Source organism: Nicotiana sylvestris, chromosome 5, assembly GCF_000393655.2.
Source record: "Nicotiana sylvestris chromosome 5, ASM39365v2, whole genome shotgun sequence".
NCBI classification, from domain to species: Eukaryota; Viridiplantae; Streptophyta; class Magnoliopsida; order Solanales; family Solanaceae; genus Nicotiana; species Nicotiana sylvestris.
In genome coordinates this window covers 168067590-168085470 of record NC_091061.1, presented here as the reverse complement: position 1 = coordinate 168085470, position 17881 = coordinate 168067590, and the positions used below count along the sequence as shown (strand labels likewise).

At 40.3% G+C, this 17881-nt stretch overlaps 1 protein-coding gene across 1 annotated transcript; it reads left to right on the top strand.

The window, feature by feature from the left end:
- The first annotated feature begins 1464 nt into the window (after positions 1–1464).
- On the top strand, positions 1465–2043 carry LOC138869631 (uncharacterized). Its single transcript, XM_070147264.1, has one exon. The coding sequence runs from the start codon at positions 1465–1467 to the stop codon at positions 2041–2043; it is 579 nt and encodes a 192-aa protein (XP_070003365.1).
- Positions 2044–17881: the final 15838 nt, after the last annotated feature.

Genomic DNA, 17881 nt, shown 5'->3' with positions numbered 1-17881 from the left:
TTTGTCCTTGTTTAAAAGTACTGCATCGTTAGATTTTCAGAAAAACCACGAAACGTTTCTCCCAGTTTGTTTGCCTTTTTGTTTCATAAGCTTCATCTTTATTTGGAAGCTCAGTTAGTTTGAAAATTAGAAACTGAGAATTTATGTATTACTACTCGCTTTACAAATTGTTTTGGTTTAAAAACATTGAGACTATTGAATTGGGTAATCGCTGTGTGATTGATGAAATGGCGGAAAGGGCAGATGAATATGTGTGTTCGGTTGAAATGGGTGACGGAACAATTAAGAGGAGGACGAAAAGGTTGTTGGAAAAAACAAGGAAAAGTGTATCTGAATCAGGAAAAGTGATGCATTTGATTAAGACTTTTGAGGAGTTTTTTTTTCAATACCAACAAAATGAACAATTGGAGTTTCCTGTTAACTAAGTTGGTGAGCAAATGTTATCATTTCTATGTATGATGATAAATCAATGTTTTTATTTCTTGGTGATAAATTAACTCGTTGTGTACATGTGATGATCAATCACGAAAATTGAAGGGTGGATGCTTTGTTGAATTAAGTGACAGAAGCTGGTGGATAAGAAATTTTTGGGTGTGCATTTATGTGACCCAAATACAAATCTCGATGAAGTCGAAATGTGTTGACAATCACGGGCGCATTGATTGCGACGGGGTTCGAAACGCGTTTTCGCGACATCGTAATTCTTATAAAATAAATAACGATAGAAAGGAGGTTCACAAATTGAGACGGGCCTCACCGCACAAAAATAAATAAATGTGAGCCCCTTAGTAAATAATTATCGAAATAATTAGAATTTGGTATGGCCGTTTAGCGAACTTCATGGTTTCTCCCCAAAGTAACACCACGTTAGTATCTTTAGGAACGATTTAATTAAATAACCTTCTTAAAAATCGGGTGCGCATTGATGCGACTCAAATCCAAATCTCGACGAAGTCGAAATGTGTTGATAACTACGGGTGCATTGATTGCGACGTGGTTCGAAACGCGTTTTCATGACGTCGCAATTCTTTAAAAATAATTATAATAAAAGCGGTGTAAAATTAATAAAAGGCACATGAGCTAGCATGTATTAAAACCAGATAAAATCAAATACAACAGTTAAGCGACCGTGCTAGAACCACGGAGCTCGGGAATGCCTAACACCTTCTCCCGGGTTAACAGAATTCCTTACTCGGATTTCTGGTACGCGGACTGTTAACAGGGTCATAAATTTCCTCGGTTCGGGATTCAACCGGTGACTTGGGACACCATTTATCTCCCAAGTGGCGACTCTGAATAATTAATAATTAAATCCCGTTCCGATTGTCCTTTAAATGGAAAAACTCCTTTACGCCCTTTCCGGGGCGTAGGCGTGAAAAAGGAGGTGTGACAGCTCCGATGATTCATCATCCCGGGAAACTGCTGCACTCGGGTTTATCACCATGGCCATTCATGAAGTAGGGAATGAACATTGTTGGCCCTTTTCCATTGGCATCAGGTAAGGCTCAATTTATCTTATTTATGAATGACTATTTTTCTAAGTGGGGTAAAGCACAGGCATACGAGAAGGTCAGGGAGAAGGAAGTCATCGACTTCATTTGGAACCACATCATATATCAGTTCGGGATGCCATCCAAAATTGTATGCGACAATTGGAAACAGTTTATCGGCAGTAAAGTGGCCAAGTTTCTTGAAGATCATAAGATCAAAAGGATCTTATCGACACCTTATCACCCTAGTAGGAATGGACAAGCTGAATCGACCAACAAAACTATGATCCAAAACCTTAAGAAAAGGTTGATCGACGTTAAGGGAAAATGGAAGGAGATCCTACCAGAAGTTCTTTGGGCATATCGCACAAATTCGAAATCCAGTACCAGGGCTACCCCGTTCTCTTTGGTTTATGGTGCCGAAGCTCTAATAGTAGTCGAAGTTAGGGAGCCAAGTATTAGATTCCGATACGCAACAAAGGAATTAAATGACAAAGCCATAAATATGAGCCTGGAGTTATTGGATGAAAGACGTGAAGCCGCCCTTATTTGATTGGCCGCCCAAAAGCAATGGATCGAGATGTATTACAATCGAAGGGCTAACCTTAAATACTTCAATGGACTTAGTACTAAGAAAGGTCACACTAAACACCCGTAATCTGAACGAAGGGAAATTGGGTTAGAACTGGGAAGGACCATACCAAATTCTCGAGGTCACATGGAAATGATCCTATAAGCTCGGAATGATAAACAGAGAACAACTACCGAATAATTGAAACATAACTCACCAAAAATGATATTACTACTAAGGTACGACCTCATTTTTTTCGGACTAACACTTGTAGGTGGTCGACAAGGAGCGACACGAAGTCTTTAGGTCTGAAAGCACGCGCTGCACTCTTTTTCCCTTAGAACCATTTTTGTTCCAATTGGGTCAACAAGATTTTGAACGAGGCAACAGTGGATCATGCTAACTTAGAATCGAGGGCCGATCATGAATCGGTGTCGAAGACAGCGTTAATAGTATCCGAGGTTCCTTTACAATCAACCTCGAATACTGGGGGGCATTACCCTTGGATGGCGACTTTTGCGAGGAAATTACTTCATCATAGAAGGGTCTCGATAGGTAGGATTTGTTGTAAGGGCCAAAAGGTCAAACGAACTGTGCCCACATAGGTTGCTCGAGCCCTGTCATATAACATGTACACATGTATAACTGTTGTTCACAAGAATAAAGAGAAGTACTTTCCTTGCAATTATCTTATGTTTTAAAAGTTTCCTCTTTACACCCCTTAAAGAATTTAGTACTTTCGATCTCTTAAGGAAATAAGCCCAAGGGCCGATTATAACTAGAGTTTGGATGATCGCTCCCTCACTTGGGGACTGCCGTCCAAAAACAAACTCGAATGGATCAAACTATTAAACATCGGGGACATAAGACCTCTTAGGCAACCCCCGAATTTTAAAGGCCACCGCTATACCCACTCGGGGACTGTTATCTTAGACAAGCCAGGATAACTCGGGAAAGTAAGCACACTAGGCGATGGCTGAACTAAAAGGCTACGGCCATATTTAAACGGCTCGGAGACATCCGAGAACCATAACAAAAGATAGGCCTTCAAAAAGAAATTTTCCATAACCGGTTCTAAGGCTACCCTCGGCAAACTATAACCTGAGTTACTTACTTTGGGAGAAAGGTCCCGGTAAAACCGAACCCCCAAGACGCCTCAAAATAAAATAATGTAAAGGCTGGGATTGTTCGAACTTATACAATCTAAGTTATTTTATGCTAAGACATTCCGACCTTTGTGAATACAAGTAATAAAGCAATGGAAATTTTGAAAGCCAAAAGGGAAAAGAAAGCCTTGTGTATATTTACCCAATAATCTTTTTACAAAGGCCAGAATGCTTACTTCAAAAATTTACAATGGCCTAAACGTCCTCAAAAAGATGCAAAAGAAAGCAAAAAATATAAAGGCCTAAGTGGCCTGGTCTTCATCGGAGGCAGCATCTCTATCCTCAGGATCTTCCCCGCCTTCAGACTCGCTTAAACTCTCAGAATCTTCCTCGGGAAAGCACAACTTCTGGGCCCTGACTTCTTCTGTTTTGGCATTCTCGATTTCAGCCAGTATATTGAAACCCTGAGCATGGACTCCCTCGAGGGCTTCCCTTCGAGCTTGCCACCTTGCATGATCCATCATGCTCTCGACCTGCGCTTGGATGGCCTCGACGTCGACCTTGTATTAGGCTAATTTAGCATCGACTTTGGTACTGGCCACGACCGCCTCAGATTTTTCCACCTCGAGTTCATTGGCCAAGCTTGCCTTATCAGAAATAGCCAAGTTCAATTGGGATTGAAGCTCCTCGATTTTATTGACCTACACCAAGGCTTTTTCTTTTGCAGCCCAGAGTTGGGTCTCGGCCGACTCCAGTTATGCTTGGACAACTTCCTTTTTCGAGTCTAAGACGTCCATATTTTTCTTGAACTCCTCAGCCTTAAATTGAATCATATATACTTGTGCCTGAAGCTGCCCGATATGTTCAAACCTCCGTCGGACCTGCAAGATCGGATCATTAGTCACTATCTGTAATTCATCTTCACTATCGTGAAACACTTGAAATACCTGCTCGACCATCTCGGCATGCTCACTCTGAACTGCTTCTAACTCGGTCTGAGGTTTCTCACTCAGAAGCTTGTAAGTATCCCTCTTCTCGGTGAACTCTCGAACCTCAAACTCGTGCTGGGTTAACTCCTCCCGGATTCAGAGGAAAGCCTCATGATGCAATACTGAAGCCTACAAGCACAAAGAAAGGTGTTAGGATTATTTACAACTTTAAAATTTAAAATAAGTAATGAAGTGACACTCGAAGTTACCCTATTCAAAGCATGTTGGGCCTCATTGAATAGGCAAGGCACTTTTACCGCATCCATTACGGCCTGGTCCTCCTCGGTCACCAAGCAACAGAGGTAGCTGGTAACTCTCACGGGGGCAGAGAAAATCCGGGCATCCACCGGGACAGAAAAAATTATTGACCACCTGCGATCAAGATTAAAACTTGGGGTCGAGATTCTATGACCAGTTTTGGGCTCGATGAAGACCTAGTGGCACCCGATGACGGTTCCTTCCTTGGCACCGACAATTCACCAAGCTCGGTGACATCTTCTGAAGCAATGGACTCAAACTATCCAAGAAGTGGTGGATATCAATCACCCCTGAGGCCCCTCGTAAGAACGACATTCTAACATACCGGCCTTACTGATCATAACATCCGAGAACTGAAGAGACTTAGTGATGTCAATCACCCCGAACACGTCTTTCAGGGCACTTTCCTCTGTTCGAGAAATATCAGCGCTGGTCTCCCTCTCGACCCCCCTAGCTTGGGGCGGAGTGGCCTCAACCCCTTGTGGCTTGGAAGCTTCAGCCAGAGCTCTCTTACCGACCTGCTCATGTCGAGATGGTTCAACTTAAGCACTCGCCGGTTCAAGAACCTCTTGTGCCGTGATACCAGCCCGCATACGGGCCAACCATTTGGATCTATCTTCTTTTTCTTTGGACTCATCCCTTAGTCGATGGACTGAGTTCGAGGGTAGAGGGCTGGAACTCCCATTAGGCTTGCAGGACCTCCTCTTCGATTTTTTTCTTTTCCAAGTTCTGGGAACACTCGAGATTCTTTTTCTCTTCTTATCTTCAACCTGCTTTGGAGCAGGGGGCTTGAGAGGCAATCCTCATCATTGGATGGAGGCCTCATAGAAACGTCTTTGGAGAGACCTACAAAAGAAAATAGAGTCGATAAGAATTCAACAGTACAAGGAAAAAAATCACACAGTATTAAATCGGAAGAGAAAACTTACCATGGTTGCGGGCCTCCCATAGACCCTTCAATAATTCCATCTAAGCACGCTCGGAATATGGTCTCTATGACAGCAAGCCCTCGACCCATTCCTTGAGTTTAGGAACTACGTCCGGCTCTTGGGCCACATCTGCAACACCAAAAACCTCGATAAGGAAGAAGATAAGAGGTAAAACAACAAGATTAAACATTCAAGGCAAAGTAATACTTACGATTCGTGTTCCATTTCTCAGGAAATGGCATGTCTTCGGTAGGGATCAGGTCCTAAGTCTTTATCGAACAAATCGGCCCATCCAACCTTGGTCCCGAGCCTCGTCTATACTCGAGAACAGGGCCTTGCTGTCCCAATGAGCAAGCTTGATTATCCCTCCTCGATAGAGTCGGGGACTGTAGAGGCGCATAAGGTGATCGAGGGTAAAAGGACATCCCTCGATTTTGCTTACAAAGAATTGAAGGAGAGTCACTATTCTTCAAAAGGAAGGGTGGATCTGTCCAATGTCCATGTCGTACCTCTTGCAGAAAGCAATGATGATAGGGTATAAGGGACCAATGTAAAGGAGTAAGTATAAATACTTAGAAAACTCTCCACGTGGGTAGTGATCGATTCCTCGGGCGAAGGTACCACCACATGTTTATCGACCCAGTTAAAATCCTCTTTAACCTTGGTGATGAGATCATCGATAATTGTGCATATATACCTCAAGACCGGCTCACATCGACCCGGTATCGAGGAGGTCTTTTCAATCTTAAAATCAACAACAGTAGGGCACCCTGCTGGAACGAATTCATCAAGGTGATGTTCTGCCGTAGCTCCATCGTCGGCTGGCCGTGATGAAGAGGCGCCCTCCTTTTGCGGTACAGTCTTAGAAGTTTTTGCTATTGTAGAACAGAAGAAAAGGGATTTAGAATGGTGCGCGGTTTGCTGAGAGCTCAAGAAATTTGTATGCAAGAATTGCAAAGCAAAGGGATTTCTGAAAAAAAAAACAAGAATAAGAGGAGCTTTGAACGTAAAGTTTGAATAAAGGAAAGTTGGGGTACTTATAGTTTGCTGGTGACGGTTCAAAACCCATAGTGACCGACCAGTAACTGACAGACATTTAATGCTTTGGTAATTGGACCGACGGGACATTTTAGTATCCATTTGTTGCTTACGTCATAGTCAGGTGTCTTAGTGAGCGTTCGTCGCTTACGTTATGACCCATCGAGACGGGATTCAGAAGTTCATATCATTTCTCGTCATCTTCTTTTCGAGAAACGAGGGGACTATCTATATACGGTCAAAATCGGGCTCGCCCTTTGTGTGAATAATCGAGACTGGAATATGATAGGTCAAGGTTCGATCTTGTATTATATCGAACCATTGTGCAAAGTTAGATCGTCGAGCTCGTGACCCAGAGACCGATCAAGATCGAGATCGAGCAAGATCGAGACCGAGCCAGATAGAGACCAAGCAATATCGAGGAAAACTTACCGAGCCAAATAACAAAAAGCCAAAATATCCACAATCGGGCGAGGATCATGGTGGAAATCCCGACACGTATCAAGAAGATGCCGATTAATTAGCTAATCATGAGATTTCTTATCTCATATAGAACTATATCAAGAGTAGGACTCTCCTACTATATAAAGGGGGTCTGATCACTTGTAAAACACATCAATTTTACGCAACATAAAGCAATATACTGTCATTTTCTAGCTACAATTATCTTGTTACTCTGTTAATACGTCAGGTGAAACATATTTGGTTCAAGGGTGATCGAACTCGAGGGCCAAGACTATCCGATTTGTGTGATTTGCATTTATTTCTTTTATCGTCAATTTCAATATTAATTTATCTTCTTGATTTGTGCCAAGTTATATCACATATCTTTAAAACCACATATAAATTCAATTATTATTTATTTTTAGGGTAAACAGGTGTAAACATCGAGTATGAGTACATTTTATTTTTCAGTCTCTAAATACTTAAACACGTTAAACCAATATCTAGACATCAAACACGTTAAATTGTAATTACGAAAAACTGTAACAACAACAAAATAATAGGATAAAACTGTATCCAGTGTTACCTAGACTCTGGGATGACAGTCATAAATGTGAACCTGTTTGACAGAGCACAGAGTTTAAGAAAAAAATGAAGATTTTTGGAATTTGTGGTCCTAAACAAGTCAAAAAGTGGCCCAGAGTATTTGTGTGGTTATAAAAGCTTCTCCTTAAAGGTAGAATTGTAAGTTTAAGTTAAATTGTTACCAAATTTAGAAAGAAATCGTTCTTTTTGAAATAGACCAAAAAATATATGTTTGCTGTGGCGCGATCTTTTATATTTCTATTGAGAAATTTGAACTCCAATAACCATTGGGCCCGGGAAAGAAGAAGCCCACTGGTTAACTGTTGTAACTAGTTGTGACTTGGGCCTCTTCAAATTTTAAACGTTCTTGGACCTTTTAGCCCAAATTGGATATGTGTCTTAGGCCCTTCCTATCTAGAAAAGAAAAAGGCTTCACCACTTTTAGCCCGCGCCATAAATTATTTATATTCGGTAATCGAAAATATGTATAAAATTTGTATATAACATACAATATATATATATACAAAATATATATATTTTTTCCGGATATTATTTTGAGATCGACTATATAATATCATCTTCCCTCAAGAAAATGTTATCGACATAAAAATTAAAAGGGGTGTTAACTGTTAACACTTTTAGCCAATCACTAATTTTTTTCATGCCTAGTCATAATATTTCATTTGCAAATAGTCAATATGGATGGATACTCAATCTCTGGTGTTAAGAGTTATTCCATTGAAAATTCATGCATATTTCTGACGTTTAACATGTATTGACCTACAAATATATTTTTGGCATATACGATAATGAAAAGAGAACACTAGAATAACACTAAATCTGACGCTTAAGAAATTTAAACACTTATAACAACCGTATCTTTTAATGAGAGATTTACCGACGTTTCTACATTTTTAGAGGTGCTAGGATTCGAGTTGGCACCTAACCCACCACTTAGGTTCAAAAGTGGTCAACTAAGGTTGACAACTATGCAAAATTTACTGCTATTGAATTTCTTTTAAAAAAATATTTGTACTTCTTTTGTATCTATTTCCTTTTCTTTTAGTAATATTTGCAATTTTCAAACATTAATGCTTGGAGGGCTAACAACGAAGTAGAGGCAGACCGAATAAGTATTAGGGAGAGGTAATTAGATATGGTATAACATTACTCCAACTTACTGAGGACATGACCATGAATAAGAAGATGTGGAGATTAAGAATTATGGTTGAGGGTTAGGTAGCCGAGCGTTGTCATTCTTTGTTACAGTTTAGTGCCTTTCGTGAACTTTTCGTATTTCTGGAGTTCTGTTATTACTGTTTATTGTCCTCGCTTCAGTTTTCTAGTTTCACTACCTATTTTTAGTTTGTGTTTTAGCTAGCTTGGTTTTCTAATTGGTTTGCTGGTCATTGCCCCTTCCCTTTATCTTTCCTGAGCCGAGGGTCTACTAGAAACAGCCTCTCTGCCTTCTTAAAGGTAGGGAGTGATGACCCAAAGGGTCATCTTGTGTTTTAGAATCCGAATCCGGGTTTCGAGGCCTTGAAAATCTCATTTTCTTTCTTCTCGATTTGCGTGAGTAATCTGGGCGCGTTTCCGAAAAACTTTTATGTGAAATTTAAGAAAAATATTAAATTTTGCCTTTAAAATTAATTAAAGTTGACTTCGGTCAATGTTTTTGGTAAACGGAACCAGACCCGTGATTTGATGATCCTGTAGGGTCAGTAGTAAAAATGGGACTTGGGCATATGCCCGGAATCGGATTCCGAGGTCCCTAGCCCGAGAAATGAATTTTTGAAGAAAATTATTTGCTGGAAAATATAAGGACTTTTGTAAATGGAATAGTGTGCGATCTCGTTGGTATCGGGCCCGTATTTTAGTTTCGGAGCTCGGTACAGGTTTGATATAGTATTTAAGTCGTATCTGTGAAATTTGGTGAAAAACGGAAGAGATTTGATATAAATCGGACGCTTTGTTGAGAAAATAAAAATTTCAATGTTCTTAAGAATTTCATGAGTTTTGGTGTTAAATTCGTTGTTTAAGATGTTATTTTGGTGATTTGATCGCATGAGCAAGTCCGTATGATATTTTTAGACTTGTGTGCATGTTTGGTTTGGATCCCTGAGGGCTCCTACCAGTCCACCCTTATTACTCCTAAATATATCACCCTTATTCCTCCTGTTGCGGCATGCAACCCGATCCTACATGTCCACCCTTATTACTCCTTGTTGCGGCGCATAACCCGATCCCACCAGACAATCACATTTCACCCTTATTCCTCTTGTTGCTACGTGCAACCCGATCCCACCATATCAGTACCAATCACACAATAAAAACAAGTATTTCACAATTTAGCTCAAACCCTCCACAATATTTATGCCTCAAACTAAACCAAACGGAAATCTACACAATTATGAAATCTTGTCAATCATTACTACACAGCGAGACCAACCCAAGATGTATCATGAAACATCGATAAACCAACTTAAACCAATAATGTAATACAATGAAACTACAGAACAATTAATACCTTCAATAAAGGAAACAACATCTAACAAGATGCAATTAGACATGGTAGCATCAATAAGTATGTAGCAGTTAAGACAGAAAGACAATATATTAAAAACGGGGAAAGGGACTATGAGCACGTGATTTTTGTTTTGCGCGACAGTCACTCCAAAAGAATAAAAATTGGTCCTGCTGTACAAATTTTGGATTTGTTACATGGCACTTTGTTGGTTATTTACGATTTTTGCCCATTTTCACTTTATTAAAACAAAATACAAAAAATGTGTGTGTCATGCATAATTTGAACCGTAATCCGGTCGTTAAATAGAAAATCACAAATAAGGCATCTTCGTCCGTGATTTTATTTTTGTTTGATTTTACCTATCTTGAAATATTTTAGTGTGTGTGCAAATAATTGTATTGAGTGTGTATTTAATTTTAATTTGATTTTTTTCTGCTTAGTTTTATTTTTAAAATAAAGAAGAAAAAGAAATAAAATGATAATAAAAAAAAACCAGGCCTGCCCGGTCCGATTTTAAACAAATTGGCCCAACAAATTCAGCCCAAAACCCAGGCCTGCCCGGTCCAGACCAGTTGATACCCAGGGTGTCCAAACGACGTCGTTTGGGTCGTGCCTGATCTGGGCCGTTGATCTCAGATTGATCAACGGCCAAGATCAAATTTCCCATAACCCATTAATGGCCCCGACCCGTTTCCACCCGGACCAACCCAAACCCTTTACCCTCGAAACGACACCGTTCCACTTAAGCCATCAGATCCAGATCGTAGATCTAGATTGATCTAACGGTTGAGATCAACCCACCCACTAACTATATAAGCTCATAATCTTACCCTTCCCCCCCTATCCGAACCCCAGCCTTAGTCGTCCCCTCCACAGACCTCAGTCCCCTAAACCCTAGCTCCCCCTGTATACTTTCGCCATGAAAGCCGGCGGCATGGACGCCGGTGACCTTCCCCTTAACACCCTAGAATCCCCTTGCCATCCTGAACATGGATCTGTTAACCATGTAGTTCGAACCCCTTCCCACCTTCTCGAATCTTCATTTGAAGATTCGAGTCAAAACTCGATCTACACAGTTTAACCCCAGTTTCACACCAGACACTCCCTAGACCCCCCTCGTGACCAAACCATACTTGGTTTGGTCCGAATCTGACCAGGGAAGCATGAATCCCGGATCTAGTTTTCGAACCTTAGGGTTCCTCATCACTGGTCCGTGTCTTGTTCGAGCCAAAGAAATTAAGGCCTAATGGACCTTAATCGAGGTGTTTCTCATCTGAGAAACACTTCGATTAAAGTCCGTTCAGCCTTAAGAAAGGTCTGTCCAAATCCGAGTTCAAACTTTTGATTTTTCGAGTTTTAAGGTGAGTTTGCTTTCTTTCCTTTACTTGTTTTAGTCCGTGTGATTTGTTTTAAAAGTCTGTTCATGTTTGTTTTAATTTTATCAACTTTTGTTTGTCCACTTTACTTGAACCTCTGTGTTTGTCTGAATCCCCCTCCTATTCTGATAAGGCATATGTATTTGTTGTGCAATTAGTTTGAATTCCAAATTTGTACTGATTAACTGATTCCTCGAAGTACAATTCTGTTTAATCAGTATAAGTCGAGTCATGTATCCTATACTTTTGAATGTCTGATTTTTTGGCTACGATTGTATGTGATAATGCTAATATAGTCGAGTCGACATATGTCGTCAATTAGTTTCAACTGTCTGAACAAAAATAAATCGATTTGCTCCTGTTGAACATTACCTGAATCAATTAAGAACCAAGTTCAGTTACTTATAGTTGTTAATATGATTTCAGAAACCTAAGGCTTGGTCTGTAATTGAAATTTGAGTTGATGGCATGTGCACTTGTGCACAACCTGTTTTCCTGCATAAAAGGGCTTTTGATTTAAAAAATGGTCTGACAGCATATGCTGTCAGATATATTCTACTGCCCATACTTTGCTTTAGTTTAAGAAGTATTAAACCTTTAAAGGACAAGTCTGCCAGGGAATGTTGATGGGGGTTAATACTTAATTAGCCAATTGGAATCTGAAAATGGAAGGCACATGGGAGGGGTACTGTGAGATTCTAAACAGGCTGTTAAAAGGGGTAGTGTGAAGGCTTATAAAGGGGAGGAGGACCTGGAGACAAGGATAGACATATACAGACCTAAGAGGGGATTAGAGGTTAGAGAACCCTGAAGATTAGAGGCAAAAAACAGAGGGAACATATACAGAGTTAGAGGAGAGATAGAGCATACAGAGATAGAGAGAGACACTGAGAGGGAACACCTGAGAGTTCAAATTCTGAAAACAGAAAAACTGGAAAAGATTTCTTTCTGATAACTCAAGCATAATTGCAAAACTGAAGATTGACATTGGATTTTGAAAAGAAAGGAGACAGGGAGAGGGATATCACGAAAATCAGAAACTGTTTTCTCCCTGCTGTTTGTTCGATTTCCAGTCTGCTTACCCTGTTTCAAACAAGTGCTAATTTCCTCTCAAGTATCAGTTATGATTCTGTTGTTTGGTTCTTATTGGTTTGCTTTCTTTTGGAATTGGACCACTTGAATTCTGAGCCCACTCCTCTGCCTTTGCTTTCATTTTTGTTGCCTCTTCCCATTGGCCATAACTGCATCTTGCATTGGGATTTTTGTTACCTGCTGTTACTGCTGCTGCACTTGTTGTCATTGTTACTCTGCTGATTGCCCTCTTCTTCAATTGTCAAATATTTCCAGGTACACAACCTCTGAACCATGTATTGTTGAAAGTTTGAAGTTGAAGCAGAAATAAAGAAATGAACATCTGTTTATGTTGTAACATTGGTGTTAAAAATAGGTTGAATGTTAGTTGGGCCTGTATTTGTTTAACTGCAAACTGCAAACATTCTGTATAAACTAACATACATTCTGTTTGAGATGAACTATTAGATAGCATTGTTCAATAGTAATGACAGTATGACATAGACAGTATGTTTGATTTAGTATACATTCAGTTCAGTATAACACTCTGTTTGACTTAGTTATGACTGTATAACATAGAGTCATGGCAAACACTTGTATGTATTTTGCCTAGACCACTGAATTGACAAATCTGTGGTATTAGGTTTGGGATAAATGTATCCCAAACGAACTCTCATGCAGTCACATTAAGAGTCTGGCTATGAATGCCAGCTCTCCTGTCAGATTATTTGTTCCAATATAGGTTCGATATCGGGTCTCGGTATAGATTCCTTGTTTCGAAATAATGCGATGACTGTTGAGGAAAACTAATAGTCGTTTTGAGTTCAATTAGCAGTAATTTTCCTAATAAACAGCCAATTTCGTTTATCAATTTCAAATAGGTTAGAGTTTAAAATAAAACTTGGAGGTCGTTAAAAATAACTCAGTATATGTTGTTAGTTTGCTTGCAATCTCACTTAGCAAATTAATAAGCGTATTCACTCGATGAAGACAAAGCATGAGGTAACTCTCACCTCATCTTTCTTTTTTAAAGACAAACGTAGTAGAAATGTAGTCACTGTAGGATACCTTTCTAAAATAATGAGACGAGCCTCGCCAAATAAAAATGCAAATTGCGGGGCCCTCAATAATTGATCATGATAAATACTTAGAATTTGGGATGGACTGTTTAGTGAATTCCACTGCCTTCCCCAAAGATAATAACGCGTTAGATTCTTTAGGCGCGACTTAATTAAATTACATTCTTAAATTCGGGTGCGCATTTATGTGACCCAAATTCAAATCTCAACGGAGTCGAAATGTGTTAACTACTACGGGTGCATTGATTGTGACGTGGTTCGAGATGCATTTTCACGACGTTGCAATTCTATAAAAATAAATGATAATAATAAAAGCGGTTTAAACTTAATAAAAGCACGTAAGTCATAACATGTATTTAAATCAGATATTTAGCCATTATAACAATTTAAGCGACCGTGCTAGAACCACGGGATTCGAGGGTGCCTAACACCTTCCCTCGGGTCAACAGAATTCCTTACTTAGAATTTCTGGTTCGCAGACTTCATTTGGAAAAGTCGAAAATTTCCTCGATTTGGGATTCAAGATAAACCGGTGACTTGGGACACCAAAAGCCAAACCTTTCCCAAGTGGCGACTCTGAATTAAATAAATAATCCCATTTCGAATATTGTCACTTAAATTGGAAAAACTCCACCCGCGCATCTTACCCCTCGGGGCGGGGCGCGCAAAAAGGAGGTGTGACAGCTCTGGCGACTCTGCTGGGGATTAAACCCAGAACCACTGGTTCAGGGTTCAAGAATTCGAGCTTAGAATAATTGTTATATTTGGCTTTATTATCTGATCTTTATTACATGTTTTTGCATAACGTGCTAAATGTTGTCTTTTACCGCTTTGATATTATCTGAACTGTATATAAACTGTGCCGAAACCCTTCTCTTCTTACCTCCGGGGAGAAGCTCGCTGGTCGAGACTCCCTATTCTGTTAGTGTCAATACCTGAAATAAGAAAGAGGTCGGACAAGTTACAAAGCCGGACGATCTCGCGGGTCCCCGGTACGTAGCCCCCTCCTCGACTCGAGTTGTCCGCTCGGGTACACAGTCTAGAACAAATGCCCAGGTTATAAACCTAGTATAACGAAACTTCAGGCCGGATCCTTAGTAGGAACGTTTATCTGCATCATGTTGCATCTGACTTAGGGGGCTCAACACAGGGGTTGGGCCCGTCTAGGACAGACAACCTGAAATGAAAAGACCACCCTGTTGCATCCTATTTGTTTTGTGCATTTATTTGCTTCGGTTCCGCATGCTGACCGATTTCTAAAAAAGGGAAAATAGCGGCGTAGGAAGATAATTACTTATTTTGGAAAAATAAAACCAATGTTCAAGTATTGTCAAAACCTCGCCGGAATTTTTCTAAAAAAGGGGAATAAAAACAAAATTTGTCTTTTTAGTTTGAATTATTAAAAAAAAAATATACAAATTTTTTTTTCTTTCATGTCCAAAATAAAAAAAAGAAGGTATTTATTTAAAAGTAAAAAAAAAAATGGAAAATTCATAATTCAAAAAATGTGTTGTTTCTTTTGTAGTACCCCTTTTATAAATTCAGACTAATAGTCCAAATATTGCCTAAAAAAATAAATAAATATTTTCTTTAGTCTTTATCTTTTTTTTTTCAAAAATAATAAAAAAAATATACTTATTCTTGATCTCTAGGTTTATTTGATTTTCTCTATTCATGATATGCCCGAACTACGCCGGTTTGATTCTCACCGGATGTGAGATACGTAGGCAACCCTCGTCGGGTTCAACCCCATTTTTGCTAAAATAGCCAAAATCAATAAATAAATAAAAAAATGTGTCAAATTTTAAAAGAGTCGTAAATAAATCGGGTGACGTTGTTTTGTCATAAATAGCCGAATGTTCCCGAAAGGGACGCCGGAAGACTGACTTTGTCTAAATAGCCACCTTTGGGTCTTATTTAGCATTTTTACCCAGTAGACCCACACAGCCTTAAAATCTTCGTCCCCGAAGTGTTTCAAGGCCGTGTTCAAAACTTGATCCCCTCTGTAAAAATATTTTTGAGTCAGTCATTTTTGTTAAAATCACCTTAATAAATGTGCAGGATGAGCACGATGCAAAATGAACATTTTTCAATAATGACCAAAATCCCTGTCAAGTTACGGCTATGGTGGAATGATCTAGGTGTTGAAGGACAAAATGAGGTTAAGAAATATCTGAAAGGTCTTGTGGGTCTGTTGGAAATCCAGCCTCGGGGAGATATCATAAGAGCTTTGGTTACCTATTGGGACCCGGCGCACAATGTTTTCCATTTCTCTGATTTTGAGCTCACCCCGACTTTGGAAGAAATGGCCGGATACATCGGGAATACTGAACTTCCCTTGAGGGAAAAATACTTGGTCGCCCCAAGAGTCGTCACGGTACATCGGTTCCTAGATTCATTGAAGATACCTAGAACAGTCCACAACCCGGATCTGGCAGCCGGATTTTGTACTCCATGCTTCATATATGATAGGTACGGTCATGAGGGGGGATTCAATAATCCAATCAACAAACTGTGCAGCAAAGGAGTTCGTCAGAAGTGGGACGAGCACAGACGGGTAGCGTTCATGATAATGTTCCTGGGCCTTCTGGTATTTCCAAGGAAAGATGGAAACATTGATTTGAAGGTATCTGGGGTCGTCAGCACTTTACTCACGCAAAGTGACAGTACTCTCGCGCCAATGGTGGTATCTGACATCTTTCGGGCTCTCACAGCTTGTAAAGCTGGGGGAAATTTCTTCGAAGGTTGTAACTTGCTCCTACAGATATGGATGACCGAGCACCTCTGCCATCATTCCGAGATTTTGAGCCATGGTTCCCCGGAAAAGACCTGCATAGAAGAATCTTACACGAGAACCAAAGAGATCATTTTGCCCAAAGGAGTCCTGGCATGGACCTCGTTCTTTCAAGCTCTTACTGCCAGCCAAATACAATGGACGTTGGGATGGTTGCCTGTTGATGAGATCCTATATATGTCTGCAGCCAAAACTCATTTCTTACTGATGGGGTTTAAGAGCATTCAACCTTACGCACCCTGCCGAGTTTTGAGACAGTTCGGAAGATGCCAGACAGTACCTCATGAGGAAGATCTTAGCGCTCAAGCAGTTGAGATAAGTCCTAACGGACAATTCCCAGAAGCAAAGATTCGCCAAATCTGGAGTGAGTGTCAATATTTGAAATCAGATACTTGCGTGCGGGATCGGGCCAAAGAAGAGACGGCGCCAGGTTACCTTGCATGGTATAGAAGGGAACTTGAGCATGAAAGGCCGGCTAAGAGACCCCACATCCGGAATTTTACCGAATCATCACAAAGGCAGTGGGATTGGTTAGCAAAGGAAAGAGGCTATTGCGCCGAAATCAGCAGGTTAAAGCAACAAATAGAAAGCTTGAAATATGAGCACAATGTGCAAACTGCTACCAATTCGGGAGAACGGGACAGGTTAGTTCAGGAGAACGAAATGCTCAGGGCCCAGATCAAACAGATAAGGGTGGATGCGGATAAACAGCCGAGGCGTCGATCAGACGAGCACTTGATAAAAAGGCTAAAAAGCGAAATTAGAGAATGGCAAGATGGTTTGGAGAAATCTGAAAACGTCATAGCGAAGCTCAAGGCACAGTGGGATACAAGAGCAGATAAGCATCGTCGATACCTGAATCAATTGGAAGGCGACCACGAGAAAACTGTTGCTAAAATGAAGAGGGAGATGGCTGCACTTGAGATCAAAGCAGTTAATCAGGCCAAGGATTTCCAAATGGAGAGCAGATACTGGTACGACTCAATAGCCTAGATGAAGTTGGAAGTACGGCGACTGAAGCATCAGCATGTACAAGATGCTCAAGTTTTCGAGATATGCAGCGATCAGATAAAATGCCTGCTCGTAGAGAAGAAGCAAACCAGAGATAGGATCAAGGCTATTGCCCATGCCATCACCAGACGATGTCTACGATGTGAGAACATGTCCAGCGTTACCGTCCTCTCGGCAGTAATGGGTTATGTCAAGCAGACTATGCACGAGCTGGAGCAACTTGAGAGGGATCTCACGCCTAGGATCGCGGCGAGGCCGAACGATGACCCGCGGAAAACAATTTTTAAAACCATAATGCGCTCATAAGTCAAATCTGTATCTTAGCACTTTCTGCCTGTTTTTCCCATCAGGGTGATTTTTAGTCTATGTTGAGTCTAGGTTTATTTTCGAAGTTTGCTTTTTCTTTTGCAAAATGTAGTTTGTAATAGACCGCTTCAACAATAAAGAGTTTTGCTTCTTTTACGCTCATTTGTGTTTTTCGAACTACGTAATGATCTGATTCACGTAGGCATCGTGATACGTAGGCAATCCTCATCGGATCCGGTCGCATTTCTTTTACTGCAAAATAAAAAAAAACATAAAAGAAAAACAAAAGAGAAGAGAAAGATAAGAA